The sequence below is a fragment of the Castanea sativa genome, chromosome 5 (assembly GCF_040712315.1).
Source record: "Castanea sativa cultivar Marrone di Chiusa Pesio chromosome 5, ASM4071231v1".
In the NCBI taxonomy this organism is placed as follows: domain Eukaryota; kingdom Viridiplantae; phylum Streptophyta; class Magnoliopsida; order Fagales; family Fagaceae; genus Castanea; species Castanea sativa.
The window spans coordinates 22,252,761-22,267,358 of record NC_134017.1 but is presented as its reverse complement, the minus strand read 5'-3'; the positions used below and the strand labels follow the sequence as shown (position 1 = coordinate 22,267,358).

At 41.8% G+C, this 14,598-nt stretch overlaps 2 protein-coding genes and 2 non-coding genes across 4 annotated transcripts; 1 reads left to right on the top strand and 3 right to left on the bottom strand.

The window, feature by feature from the left end:
* Positions 1–3,755: 3,755 nt before the first annotated feature.
* TRNAW-CCA (transfer RNA tryptophan (anticodon CCA)) lies at positions 3,756–3,827 on the bottom strand. The gene has a single exon. It is a non-coding gene; the product is annotated as a tRNA-Trp (tRNA).
* A 124-nt stretch (positions 3,828–3,951) lies between these two features.
* Positions 3,952–4,023, top strand: TRNAW-CCA (transfer RNA tryptophan (anticodon CCA)). Its single transcript has one exon. It is a non-coding gene; the product is annotated as a tRNA-Trp (tRNA).
* Positions 4,024–11,518: 7,495 nt separating this feature from the next.
* On the bottom strand, positions 11,519–12,046 carry LOC142634939 (uncharacterized). Its single transcript, XM_075809171.1, has one exon. It carries the CDS (start codon positions 12,044–12,046, stop codon positions 11,519–11,521), a length of 528 nt encoding a protein of 175 aa, XP_075665286.1.
* Positions 12,047–12,474: 428 nt separating this feature from the next.
* Positions 12,475–13,030, bottom strand: LOC142634938 (uncharacterized). Its single transcript, XM_075809170.1, has 2 exons — positions 12,903–13,030; positions 12,475–12,805 (listed from the first exon to the last, which is right to left on the bottom strand). The coding sequence occupies exons 1-2, from the start codon at positions 13,028–13,030 to the stop codon at positions 12,475–12,477; spliced, it is 459 nt and encodes a 152-aa protein (XP_075665285.1).
* Positions 13,031–14,598: the final 1,568 nt, after the last annotated feature.

Genomic DNA, 14,598 nt, shown 5'->3' with positions numbered 1-14,598 from the left:
GTTGGCTGCGTAAGGCCGGACTCAACCAGTCGCAGCCTGAGGTGGCTCATAAATCCCAAATTTAGAGTGTTTTTGGGAGTGAATGAGATGTAGTTGGAGTAAGAAGACTTGGTCAGGTCAGATATGTCCTCGGAATGGCTGATGAGGCGATAGAGTGGGATTTGGCCTGACAGGGTTCTGTGATGCAACCTTTTTATTTATTTAAATTTGTTAATTGGGAACTGTAATATCTATTAAAATCCTTTTGAGGAGGAATGGTTTTTTATTTTTTTTGGTAACCGAGGAGGAATGGTTATTCCCTTAAAACTGAGGAATAGCCATAATAGGAAGGGAATACTTATACCTGGTGATGTAAGTGCAATCAAATGACTAAATAGTTGGAATAACTATTCTATTGTAGGTCTGTTCAGCATACGAAATGTGCGCTTTAGTCTGGTCAAATATTACATGATAGGCTCTTACTTGTTACTTATGGATCAATGTCCCCTGGCATTTTTATAGTACCTTCTGTAAGTGCACAATTGCACTTGGCCCCAAGAACAGTTACGGGCTCAGGCCCAATGAGCCTTAAACAATATGATTTGTAGAGCGTGGGCTTGAAACCCAGGTTAGAAGTGTTTGAGGATTAAATGACAAGCCAAAGATGGTAAACACCTGAAAACAACAATAGATACTGTAAATCAACCTGCTCGGACGTAAGCCGAGAACTGTTCTTATATTATTTCTCTCTCTTTTTTCTCTTTCTTTTTGGTTACCAAGAGGATCCCTATTTCTGTTATAAGTTGCTCCTTAAATACTCATCTTTTTGATACTTTGTACACGTGTTGCCCCTACTCCCCCTTAACCTAGATATTTCTTTTCTCAGTGCCTTTGAATAGTAACCAGAAGTTTCCCCTCCACTGTTCAGGTGTCACTTCCCCATTAATGCGGCCAGGGTGGTAGGTGTAGGGTCTTTAATGTGGAGGTGACAGCCTTTATCCTTGGTGTTTCTCTAACATCGGTGCTTCTAGGACATTCAAGGGCTTACCCCTTTTATCCATTGGTTCTGACCATGTCATTGCCTAACGTTTATCATGAAGTTCCGGGTCCTCCGGTGTCCGTCCGAAGAGGAATTCACCCTCGGCTGGATCCTCGGATCCTCGGCGCATGGGCCGACCCGTAATACTAACAAGTTCTAAACTCAAGAGCAGGTCGACCTTCCTTAGCACGGCCCAAAGGCCCATATCTCCATCAGGATCTTTTTTACTCCCCACACCTTCTATATTCTCAACTCAGAAAAACATGATCATGCATAAACCATGGTGGTGCTTTTGTCTTGTTGCTGAAATTGTAGTGTACAACCGAGGCCTCTGGTCATTTCTTAAGGCGTATTCTTCTTTATACACATCTACAAGGCGATTAGTTCATAATCAAAGACGATCAAGTTGACTCGGAGCAGAGCCCTTCTTCGCTTGTTTTAGGGCGACGTTGGGACGGTGAGGTGGGAGATGTCTTCAACTCTTCAACATTGCTCAATTAACTTCGGATTTGGATCAATGCAGCTTTCACAACTTCATCTTTCTGAGTTTTAACTCAGTTTCAGTCTTGCTGGGATTGCACTTATGTAACAGTCATTCCTAAAAAATCATAGGATATTTAGTTCGAGTTTAATAAATATGAATGAATAAGATGAACAATATAAATAGAAGTGGATTCTAGGAATGTTCTTCAATAAGCAACAATGTTCCTAACTTTTGTTCCTAAGAAAGAACTAGTATACAAATTCAATTAGGGCAATCCTTAAAGTTCACAAATTTAATGATAGAACCAACAATTTCCCATTGATTCAGAATATTGTCTTTAAAGTTGGAAAATTGTTTTGATAATTTGGCACAAAGTTTCATTTCTTGACAATTAAGTATAACGAGTCTAACCATGAAAATGTTAGTAAATTTACCCAAAAGTATATAAGAGCATTAACATCCAGATTCTTAAAAAAATTTGTCAATTTATCTATTTTATCATACAATTTCACAACTCACCCAACATCTCAGTTTTTATTTTAACATACACCACATTAAAAAAAATATAAACTACTCAATTAAATAATATAAATCTACAAACCATGAATAGTATAAAGAAGAGAGAGAGTAAGCGAGAAGTGAATAAAATAAAAAAAACTTTAAATTTACAAACCATGAACAATATTTCTAAAACTAACAATACTGTAGTTGGCTTGCAAATTTTTTTAGATAACGATCAGGGTAATGCTTCTCTTTGGTGGTTTGATGGTTTAAAATAGTAATTTGGAGGGTTTTACACCCTTCAATGCTAATGCTCTAAGTGTCAATTTGACAAAGATTATTTTTGCCAACTTATTTTACAATTTAGTTTATTTTTTGCTACTATGTATGAGTCTCATTGCACTTTTTGGTACTACTCATGGGTCCCATTGTACTATTTCAGCTAACTTTTACCTTTAACTAACAAATTTCATCATGATTCCTTTAACTAACTACTAGAGTGTTAAGAGTTTTGTAATTCAATTAGTAAATTTAAGGTGTTTTCAATTGATGTGTCTAGAGGTGTGCATGAATTGGGTTGAGGGATTTTTTCAATCAGACCCACCATGGTCAGGTTGGAAAAAATCCAACTAAATCCAATCCATCACAGGGGTCCAACTCAATCCACTCGGAATGGGTTAGGTTGGGTTGGATCCGTGGGTTGGATAGTTTTCTATTTTTTTTATTTTTTATTTATAGTTGAGTATTAGAATAATACCAACACAAATAAGAGTAAATTTATAACCAAATAAACCTGAGCATAATACCAAATCAACACAAGTTATTTCGTTAATGCTTCAAATTTCAAAACCAAAAGAAATAATCTATTGGTAGTATATCAAACCAACACAAATAATCAAATCAAATGACATTGAATCTAGTTAGTAAGATATAAAATAATTCTTTCTCAAATTAGTTGAGAAACAAACAACATAAAATAGTTCTATTATAACAAAAGTAAATAATAAAATTATACTATATATATATGTGTGTGTATATATATATATATATATATTATAGGTGGGTTACGTTGAGTTAGGTAGATTTGTGAATTTACTGACCCATACTCAACCCATTAACCCCTAAAATTGACTTGACCTAGATTGGTTTTAGCAAGTTGGTTACACACTCCTTAAATGTCCAAAATTTAATCTCCATCCCTCAACTATGGAATTATTTTTAAAAAATAAATAGAAAAGTGAGAAAAATAAATAGATCACACTTTTTGCCAAAATTAATAAATAAATTGGATCCACACTACTCAAACTTCATAATCATGACCTATTTTTATTATAGCAATTCATTAGCATTCACTTGGGGAAAGACAAAAATGATAAGTGTGAAAGGCTGAAAGCTTGAAAATTTAATCTCCATCCCTCAACTATGGAATTATTTTTAAAAAATAAATAGAAAAGTGAGAAAAATAAATAGATCACACTTTTTGCCAAAATTAATAAATAAATTGGATCCACACTACTCAAACTTCATAATCATGACCTATTTTTATTATAGCAATTCATTAGCATTCACTTGGGGAAAGACAAAAATGATAAGTGTGAAAGGCTGAAAGCTTGAACGGAAAAAGAAAGAAACAACATTTTTGGGAAATGTCATTAGTCATTTTCAAAAGAAAAAGCGCATGCACGGTTTACTTTGGGCTTTGGGCCCGAAGAGTTTTTTACTTTTAAAAAATGGTTGGGGCCATAAGGGAATTGAACCCGACGTGAATCGAACACGCAACCTTCTGATCTGGAGTCAGACGCGCTACCATTGCGCCACGGATCCCTTTGAATCTAACGACGCCAGGTAATATATATTAATGATTCTATTTTGAACGTAACCTTTACTTTTTGGTTACGTTCAAAATAGAATCATTAATATATATTACCTGGCGTCGTTAGATTCAAAGGGATCCGTGGCGCAATGGTAGCGCGTCTGACTCCAGATCAGAAGGTTGCGTGTTCGATTCACGTCGGGTTCAATTCCCTTATGGCCCCAACCATTTTTTAAAAGTAAAAAACTCTTCGGGCCCAAAGCCCAATCACTAATTCCCAGCCATTCAACGAAACTTAAAACCAACTAATCCCATTTAAACAAACTAGATAATTTTTCGGGCCCAAAGCCCAATCTATAATTCCACTTGTCCTCCAGAACTTCAGCGAAACTTTTTTCTTTTTTGGGCCAATCACTAATTGCCACTTGACCTGACCTCCTGAGTCTCCTGACATTCAGCGAAACTTAAAAGCAACTCATCCATAATTTCCGCATGTGCGAATACTTTGCAAAATAATTTGAAACAATTCTTTGTTTTTGTTTTTTAAGATCTATTTATAATACTTATTTTTTTTAATAATATTTATGTTTTACCAAAATATTGCTAAATTTTTTGAATTAATTAAATGATTTAGAAATTTAGAAATTTAAATTCAAAGTATAAAATACTTTCATACTCTAAAATTCTAAAATTACAAAAATTCAAGCAACCTCTCAGATACTTCTTCAACTATTCCATTTTCACAATACTCCATTTTCACAACCAAATACTAAGCCTCATATTTCAAACGCTCATTTCAGTATCTCAACAAAGGAAATTATTTGTAAGTACTGGCATTAGAGAATGTGATAAAAAAAAAGGTTAAATGCATTTCCATTTATCAAAATTTAATTACCTTTAGCACGACTTCCACATTAAAGAATAAAAATAAAGCATGAAAAACAGCCTAAATGCATCATTGACTTTACTTTTATCGTCATGGCTTATATCGATATTGCACTAAATAACAAAAAAAAACTACAAAAAAAACCTATAAATTATGAGTTCTAAAACATAATAAAAAAGTAGCTAATCTTATCAATAATCTATTAGAAAATTTCTTTCTATTTCTCTTTAGTTCTAAAAAAAAAAAATTTATGGCTTTCTCACACCAAACACCCAAAGACCCAAAGCAATTACATGCTTTTACAGAATCCATAACATTTGACCTTGTGTGGGTCTTTTTTGCAAATTTTGGGCTAGGCCGCCTGCCACTGCACTAGGCCCGAAGATTTCTGGATCAAGGAGTTGGGACAGGTCCAAGAGCAAACCTCCTTGGTCTGGCTTATGTGCAAACAATGCCCCTGTTAATCAAGCTTTGATCACATGCCCATGGCTGGCAGGACTGTTACGTTAACTATGACAGACAGATATAATAAAGATAATAATAATAAATTCCTTTATGATTCGGACAGAAGTAAGTAATGGGTTTTGATAACGGATGCTCGTTTTATGAAAAACAACAACAATAGAATAGGAATTGAATGAATAATAGTAAGCTTAGAGGAAATGAATGTCAGCCTGCTGCATTAAGTTATGTTGCCAAGCCTAAGTCAAGAAGGGAAATCAACTCTTCGACGCGATTAACCTCTCTGAAGGAGAAATTAACTGCTTTGAAGGGGCGGGCCTGAATGACTTGTGTTTAAGGAGGTCTTTTCCCGTTACCAGAGAGCATGGGTTGGAGAGGGAGAAGGGGATTGACCCATTTGGTGCATGCCTACCACTCTATTCTCTCAGTTTTCTTTTACTTCTTCTCTCTATTCTTTCATTCTTTCATTCTTTCCTTTCTTTCTTTTTCTTCTTGTTTTCTTACCTTCACTTTCTTTGTGATTCTAGTGATTGTAGCCCAGAGGTTGCCGTCCCCTCTGCCGTGCACAACAAAGGTCCCTTATATAGGGGTCAGTCGTAGCGGGTTTTTATCTTTTTAGCCCTTAACCGTTTTTTTCTGGTGTGGGTGTTCTTGTCGACCATTACTGACTGGTCGGTCACCCAGCCAGCACCACTTACCTGCGTTGGCCGTGCCATCCTACTTCACCAGACAAAGAAAGTTCTTTTGTTTGCTTGCTCGCCGTGACACTCTTACCTCCGTCCCTTATGGCATGCATTTAGTGGTTCCAACTCAGTTTTGCCTCTTTTGGGTGGTATGTCATCCCAGCAAGACATTGCCTCCAAAAGGACTTGAGTAGGAAACACAAAAATGGGTTTTCCTCCTCCCCACTGCCAGACCATACCCCCCTTACCTTTGACCCATGACCTCACCATTTCCTGTATTGGCTTGGAGCAGACTAGTGGTGCTTGGGTCTTGCGCGTGCCTTGCCTCATGCTCATCCAAGTTCTGCTCGTTGCTCATGTGTCTGCCGCGGTCTAAAAGTCAATTTGCCCTGTCTACCGTTCATCTTTGGTTTCTTATGGCGTGGGCTGCCTTTCCTGATTTCGTATTTATGATTTGCTTCTCTTAGGGGCTGGGCCTTGCCCAATTGTGGTTTGTTCTTATGCTTCCAGCCCTTGTTATTTGTTTCCTGCCGCATCATTCTGCTATGCCTGCCGTGAGGTTTGCTTGACCCAAGTTTGCTGGGCCTCTCCGGGCTTTTCTATTCATTCTTTCTCTGAAGGCCCAATAAACTTATTAGGTCCTTTGCTACTTGCAGGCTCCCTTGTCCCACTTACTTTCCTTTGGGCATCCTTGGCTCATTTACTTTCTTGGGGCATCTTTGGCCTTTTTCAATTCTATGTTTCCCATGAGCTTTTACTAATGCATAGGGCTTCCCTGGCCCAAGTTCTTCTTACTTTTTCCTTGGGCTCATGGATTCTCTATTACTCCTTACTTTCTTTACTTATATTACCTTGGGCCTGCTGTGACAGCCGTGACTCATTCTCACTTTTCTACATCCATACAGCCCATGAGTTTGTTATTTCTTTCTTTCGAGCATTTTTAGGCCCATTTACTTCTTCATGGTCCATTCAGTTGCTTTATGGACCCATTATCCATTATTCATGCCACTTAACTTAATGGTATTTCCATCCCACTCTCTTCTGCCCATGCCTTTGGGCCTCTCCTCTTGCTGGGCTTCCACAAAAAATGAGCATCTACATTTAGCCCCCTGAGCATATGAAGTGCTTTTGCAGTTCATATGTGAATAAAGACTTCTTTATCCCTTCCATTTTCTTCTTCTTTTCCTTCGCGGGTTTTTTCAAAAAGTGGCCCCAACTCATATATATATATATATATATATTTTTTTTTTCTTGCCGTGAATAGTGTTGTCTCTTTGAATTTCCCAGTTTAGCAGTTATTTTGAAACGCAACCTTCACTTCATTAATTTCTTCCCTTGCTCGCTGGTTGACCCATCACATCCTTTCACACCCTTCTCCGTGGTGCAGGTATTTAAGACTGAGTCTTTTCAGATTTCAGGCATAAACACCTTTTCTCTTCTCTTTTCTTCTCTGTGTCTTCCTTCCTAACCATCACAAATCGTCTCCTCTGACCAATTGATACACCATGACACCAGCTAAAGGTCAAACCCCTTCTCGTTGTAAGGGAAAAGAGGTCGTTGACGATCCTGCTGCGTGTGAGGCAGGCGAAGAGGTCGCCTATTCCGAGTCGGACCATTCCGAGGAGGAAGTAGAATAGCGCGACCCTAACAGCGAGTGTACCCCCCCTCATAGATCCTTGGTATGATGTTCACGGCCACTTCCCTAAGGTTCCTGGTGACTATGTGCCGCCGCCGCCACCGGGCCGCGTGTGGCTTGCTTTTTGTTGGCGTAACCCCAATGTCTCTTGGGCTTCATTGCCCTCTTCGATCTTCGGTCTCTCTATCCGCCAAGGCGTTTCACTCACTGTACCCATCCACTTCGAGTTTGGGTTTGGCACTGCCTCGGGTTGGAAGGAGTGGGTAGACCGAGAGTTGTCGGACACAAACTTCATGGGTTTGCTTCAGCGGGCCGGCGTATTGAAGGCCATCATTCAATCTTGTCATTTGGCCAATTTCAGGGACTTGTTTAATCTCCGCCACTTAGTCCGCCGATGGTGCACCACTACCCACACCTTCTTTCTCTCATGCGGTGAGATCACCGTAACCTTGGAGGATGTGGCGAATCAGTTTCTCCTGCCCATTCTAGGCGATGTCGATCTTGCCACCCTTGAGCTTTCCCCAAAAGAAGAGGCCGTAGAGGCTGAATTGAAGAAAAGGATGAGTGGTAATGCCAAGTTGTCGTTTTGGATTGGTTCTCCTTCAAAGCTTTCTGCTGCTGCTAGCCGTGCAACCTTTGTCACATTTTGGTTATGTAAGTTTGTTTTTGGTTCCCACCCCCACTATGCTGTGAAACCTCTGTACTTTTGATTGGCGATCAAGATTGCTGCAGGGGTGAGTCTGCTGCTAGCACCTATGTTCTTAGGACATTTGTATGTCCAATTAGACATCCTGCGGAGCGACGAGAATTAGGCAGGTTCTTGTCACTTGATTACCACCTCTGTTCATAGCACCATTTTGCAGCACATGTTGTATGAACGCTGTGCTAAGCATCTGACCAAGTGTAGGCCCGTTTGCTTTGTCAGAGAGAAGTACAGCCTGTGTCCGAAGGTTATCACAGACTTCTGTGGCAGGTTTGATTCCGATTTTCCTTTGGCTTCTCGTTGGGCTGGTTTAAAGCCGATTGGGCATCCTATTGTTGAATTCTTCGATAAAGGAGCTGGGTTTTCTTGGAAGGTGTATAGGAATTTAGGTACAAGTTATACATGTATGGATTCTGTTATGGGCACATTTGTTGATGTTGTTGGCACTACCACCCCGCTGGCTGGCTTTGACGAGAGGGGTATAACGTATTTGGCAGCCACCAATGCTGGGTGGTTACCTTATTTGGCTAATGAAGGTGTTAGGTTTGTGCATTATCCTGCCAACCGTGTGAGGAGGCAATTTGGACTGGACCAAGACATTCCTGATGACATGTCTTTTCTTAAGGAGTCTCCTATTTCCATTTGATCTTTCCTACGTCATTCTACTTTTGAGTTTTGGAGTCGGTACTTTACCGCAGTTACTATTCTAAGCTCTCAGAGGGAGGGATTCTAAGCTCTCAGAGGGAGGGCATTTGCACTTTTTCCATGCATGGGTACTGGCAGGCAGTAATGAGTTATTGGGTAGCCGTGGATTTTCCCTCATCCCTCCTGACGGGTTTAGCGTGGTCGTCTCCGCCAACCCTCGCTTGCTTCTACCTTCTGCATCTGTGCGGGCCTATGCTAGGAAACAAAGCCGTTCTGCTATATTCGAGTGGGTTGATGAGGAGAAAGGGTGGTACTAGCACGATGGTGATTACCCTGCCGGCTGGGAAAAGAAAGTGAAAGTGACTAATGTCCCTGTGCCAGCGAAGAAAAGTTCTACCAAGTCCAAGTCTGCAAAGAAGAAGGTAGGTGATGACTCTTCTGAAACTTACTCAGATATTGTTCCTTTTGAAAACGATCTGCCTCTTATGAGTAATATAGTATTAGAGAGCACCACTCCTTCTTCTGTTTGCACTTGTTCCAGCAAACGTTCTACCGCAGGCAAGACCAGGCCTACCATTCCTCGGCCATCCATTGATACTCCTCCCTCTAGCAGGACATGGGGCAGTAAGATGAAAACTTCTCCTCCTAAAATGCCCACCACTACCGAGCGGAGGGTATGTCATCTCTAACTCTCCTTCATCCTTTGTCATTCCTGTTTGGAATTCTTCTTGCGACTAACCCATGCTGGCTTGTTCCCTTCTCCTTATTTATTCTCTTTGCAGTCGAAGTACAAGGAGGACTCGTTTGCTACCCATCCCATTCCACTTGATGAGCCTGAGTTTGAAGTATGCCTCTTTCTTCCCTTTCCTTTTTTTTTTTCCACGTCTCTAACCTTCGTCTTTTGTTCTCTCAGGTTGACCTGAGCCCATCTCTGTGTATCGTCCTACAGCTGAAGAGATTTCTGCCTCCCAAGGCACTCCCATGGAGAGCTTCTTTGACGGGGCGAATGTGGCGTTTCTTACTGCGACCCCTGCTACTGTTGCTGCTTCACAGGGAGTTCCTGCTGAAGGGGTCAGTGAGACCATTCCCATTCTGCCACGACACCCACATCCTAGGAAAAGGCTATTCCTGCTGCTGCTGTTCAGGTCGAGGCTGTTTCTCCGGCTGCGTCCCTTATTATCTCCACCAGTGATCCTTTTGCATCTCTATCCCAGGCTGTGAAGGATGGCTCTTCTTTAGTGGTCACCCCTTCTTCCATTCCTACTTCTACCACACGCGGTCCTACTGCGGACTTGTCCTCTGAAGGGTCTGAGGATGTTCTAGAGGACTCTAATGATGAACCTACCAAGAAAAAGAGGGTTTCCGAATCTGAAGGAGAAGAAGAAAGCTCTAGGTGCGGAGTTGAATTCATGGGTAAGTATCTCCCTGTGTTGCCAAGTTTCCTTTCCCTCATTTTTTTTTGTTATCTCTTCTTTACATTTATCAGTGACACTCTTCCTGCTACGGTCCCCTGTTATTCTGCATGTCAATTCTTTCTTATTGCAGAGACCTCTGAAGAGCCAGAAGTTGCAGTAGACAAGGATATGCATGCAGTCGCTTCCTCAGCCATACTTGTAGCACCTGTTTCTGCCGCTCTCACAGCCCTCACTCTCGCAGGCCCTGGTGAGTTCCTCTTCTCCTCTTCTCTTTATCCTCTATTCTGTGCATTTCAATTTGTTTGCCTCGCATATGCTTATTCTGTTTCTTATATCTTTTGCCAGGTTCGCTTCCCACTGTTCCCTCTAAGTTTGAGGTGGGTAGCAGTTCTGCCACAGCGCCGGATTTGGTAAGTGAGGCTGCAGCCTTCTTTACTCGCTTCAACCAGCATGAGGTTAACGACCTCGATCCTGTAGATTTCTGGGGTTCCGGGCCTCCCTATGTTGACTTCCATGGCTTTAGAATACCTGAGGATTGCGCCTCCCATCTCGTGGCGATTTACAGTAGCCACGACGACTTTATGCGAGAGTTCAGGTAGGGTCGTTCTACCAGGGAGCATTTTCTGAAGCTACTAGGGAGTGTGATGAACGATATTGAGCACAACTTCGTTGACACTATTTCAATTGAGAGGATCCTGCAGAGGAGGGCAGCGATTCAGGAGCTTGTCAGTGTAGGGTTTGCTGTGGAGTTTATCTTGGACCATCTCCATGAGATTGCCCGTGCCTATTTCATGAGGAAGATTTAGCCTGCCATTGAAGCCATTAACGTACGCCTTGAGATCTTGAGGAAGGAGGTGGCAGATTTGAAGGGTCGCCGTGAGCGCTTCGTTTCTAGCACTGGTGGTTCTAGCCGTTTTGGTGACTACTCTTATCTCCGGACTCACTGATGTGATTCCATTTCATTTTGTTTAATACCTTTTATGTTTTCCTTGTCTTTTCTTTTAGCACTTATTTGGCGGGTTTGCTATAACTTGGGTTTTGTAACTATAAGATGCTACTATTTTCTTTTCTAGCTATTATTATGACATGGGATGTTTTATAATGCTTCATAATTTTTCATTGCATATTTCATGAAAGCATGTTACAATTCCTTGTTTTCGTGACATAGTCACTTGAAGGATAAAAGAAAACAAGGGAAAACAAAAGGGAAACATGGTATTCTTCAAGAAAGAAAACAAAGGGTGGTTTTGTGACCTTTCATTCTTCCTCCTTCTACGCATAATAATACTTTAGCCATTTTCCATTGATGGGGTCCATTAAATCCTTGCCATTTGTTTGAGTCAACCGATAATACCCAGTGAGATATGCTTCCCTTATCACAAAGAGTCCCTCCCATTTTGGTGCAAACTTAGATGGTCTTGCCATACTCCTCCTGACATAATCTGCCACCTTTAACACGAGCTGCCCTTCTGCGAATACCCTTTCTTTAGTCATTCTATCGTAAGCTCCTGCCATTCTCCGTCTATATCTGCGGCTGCGTTCCTGAGCTTCTTCTCTTTTCTCGTCAAGCCCTTCTAGGTCCTCATATCTTTCTGCCGCAAAAACCTCTTTCTCTTTTTCCTTTTCCTTCATTTGCATAACCCGTAGGGAAGGGGTCATTATTTCTGTTGGGCTCATCACCTCTGTTCCGTAGACTAGAGAAAAGGGTGAAAACCACGTGGCTGACTTCGGCGAGTTTCTGTAGGCCCAAAGGGCATCTGGCAGATGTGTTGCCCATCCTCCTGTATACGCCTGACTCATTTTGCTGATGATTTTTATGAGAACTTTGTTTGTCGCCTCTGCTTGCCCATTTCCTTGCGGATAGTAGGGTGATGATCAATGGTGTTTAACTTGGTATAATTCCAGCATCCTCCTTACATCACTGTTAACAAATGGCGTGCCATTGTCGCTAATGATTCTATGGGGCATCCCGAAACTTACTATTATATTTTCCTAGATGAAATTCGCCACCGCTCCTCCTGTGGCTTTGCGAAGTGGCATTGTCTCTGTCCACTTGGTGAAGTATTCCGTAGCAACCAAGATCCATATGTATCCACGTGATGGTGGGTTAACTTGACCCACCAAATCAAGCCCCCAAGTATGGAATGGCTATGGGGTGACCATACTGTGCAACTACTGCGGGTGGGTGTGAATCAAGTTGGCCTGTACCTGGCAGCTGTGGCATCTTTTTACAAATTCTGCCGTGTCTTCTTCATGGCAGGCCAGTAGTAGGCCATCTGCAGCAGACACCTGTATAACTTCTTCTTTCCTTGGTGCTCTCCACATTCTCCTGCGTGTACATCTTTTATCATATTCCTTGTTTCCTCGAGGCCTAGACAGTGTAGTGGGTCTCCATCATACCCTTTTTTGAAGAGGACCCCATTGTGCAAAAAGTAACGTGTTGCTAGCCTTTTAAGCTTGTATCGCTCACTGTGTTTTTGTGGCAGGACACCTTCTGCTAAGTACTGAGTGAATGGCTTTCTCCAATCCTCTCCGATGAACACAACATAGCTTTCTTCCCTGTTAGTCACAAGCTAGCAGGTCTCACACCTGACTTAGACTTGGTTCGCGTCTTTTCCCATATTCGACCAGTAAAAGGCTGCCCTTTGGAGTCTACGGTAAATGCTGATCTTTCTGTAGGATCCGCAGGTCTTGTTGTGTATCTCCTTTAGCTTTCTCTGGGTCTCCTCCTGCCCCACACATCTTGACAGGATCCCTCCTGGCATCCTGCGGTACAGTTCTCATTCTACCAGGGTATAATCTCTTAGTGCCTTTAGCTCCACAGGCTCACCTTCTTTCATCAAGACCTCCCTTATGGGATTCTGCCAATCCTCTTCGCACTGTTCCTCCTGGAACTTTTCCTTCAATATTACGATAATAGATTCTTTCCTCTTACTGACTTCTATCTTGGCACTATCCCCTTCAAATACTATTTGTGAGCCTAACGCGGCTAGCGCATCTGCGAATCAATTCTCACTTCTTGGCGTGTGCTCTATTTCAAAGGTCGAAAAGCTTTCTTCCATCTTTTGGGCCATTGCCCGGTAAGGGGCTAGGTTGGGTTCCCTTAAGAAGAAGCTTCCTTTGGTCTGAAAGACCACTAGGTTCGAGTCCCCTATCACTTTCAAGTGTCTGACTCCCATTTCAAGGGTCGTGGCCAACCAAGTTAGGTAGGCTTCATATTCTGCTGTGTTATTTGAATATGGGAATTCCAATTTGAATGATAGTGCCACAACCTCATTTTCTTCATGATACAGAACTACTTCCATTCCCCCTGATTGGGTAGTAAAAGACCCGTCAAATTTTATCACCCATCGTTCTCCAACTTCTTCTGCGCATCCACTTCCCCTGGTACTTCATCATCGAACAGGAATTCTTCTTCTCCCGGGAACTGTGCTAACAGGTCTACTATAGCTTGGCTCTTTACCACTTTGGGCGTTCCTGCCTTCAGGTCGTATTGTGACAATTGCAACAACCACTGGGATATCTTGCCGGAGAGAATTGACTGTCGCAATAAGGCTTTGATGGTGTGAGATTTAGTCATCAACCACACCTCATAGGCCAGGAAATAGTGTCTTAACCTCTGCGAGGCATACATAATAGCCAAGCATGCCTTTTCTGCCCTTAGGTAGCGAGTTTCTACGTCTTTTAGGGCTCGGTTGATGTAATAAACTGGTTGTTCTGCCCCATCTCCATCTTCCTGAGCAATCAGCGCACCCATGGCATATTGGTTTGTAGCTAAGTACAACAATAGTGGCTTCCTGCGGACTGGAGCTTGCACAGTAAGGAGATTCATCATAATTTGCTGTAGCCTTTTAAAGGCTGCCTGCTGTACTTCCCCCCATTCAAGGCTTTGCCCCTTTTTCAACAATTTCCCGAAGGCAGAGGTGATGGATGCCAGTTCGGGGATGAATCTTCGAATGTACGAGACCTTTCCTAGAAAACTTTTCAATTCCTTTACTATGGCTAGGGGCCTCATAGTGGCTATGGATGTAGCCTTGGCTGGGTCTACGTCTATTCCTCTGCTATGGACCAAAAAACCCAAGAATTTTCCTGAAGATACTCTGAATGCGCATTTGAGGGGGTTCATTCTAAGCTTGAAAGTTCTGCATCTTTCAAATACCCTCGTCAACACTTGGATGTGTTCCTCCCGCTTCTTTGACTTCACCACTATGTCATCCATATAGTCTTCTAATTCTCGATGTATCATGTTATGGAATATAGCCATCATTGACCTCTGATAAGTCGCACCTACGTTCTTTAACCCAAATGGCATTACTGTATAGTAAAAGTTGCCTATAGGTGTTCTGAAAGTA

Coding starts and splice junctions, on each gene's coding strand:
- LOC142634938 (XM_075809170.1), bottom strand. CDS start 13,030: ATGAGAACTGTACCGCAGGATGCCAGGAGGGATCCTGTCAAGATGTGT. Junction 12,806..12,902: donor CAGAAAGATCAGCATTTACC/GTAGACTCCAAA, acceptor TGTGACTAACAG/GGAAGAAAGCTATGTTGTGT.
- LOC142634939 (XM_075809171.1), bottom strand. CDS start 12,046: ATGAGTCAGGCGTATACAGGAGGATGGGCAACACATCTGCCAGATGCC.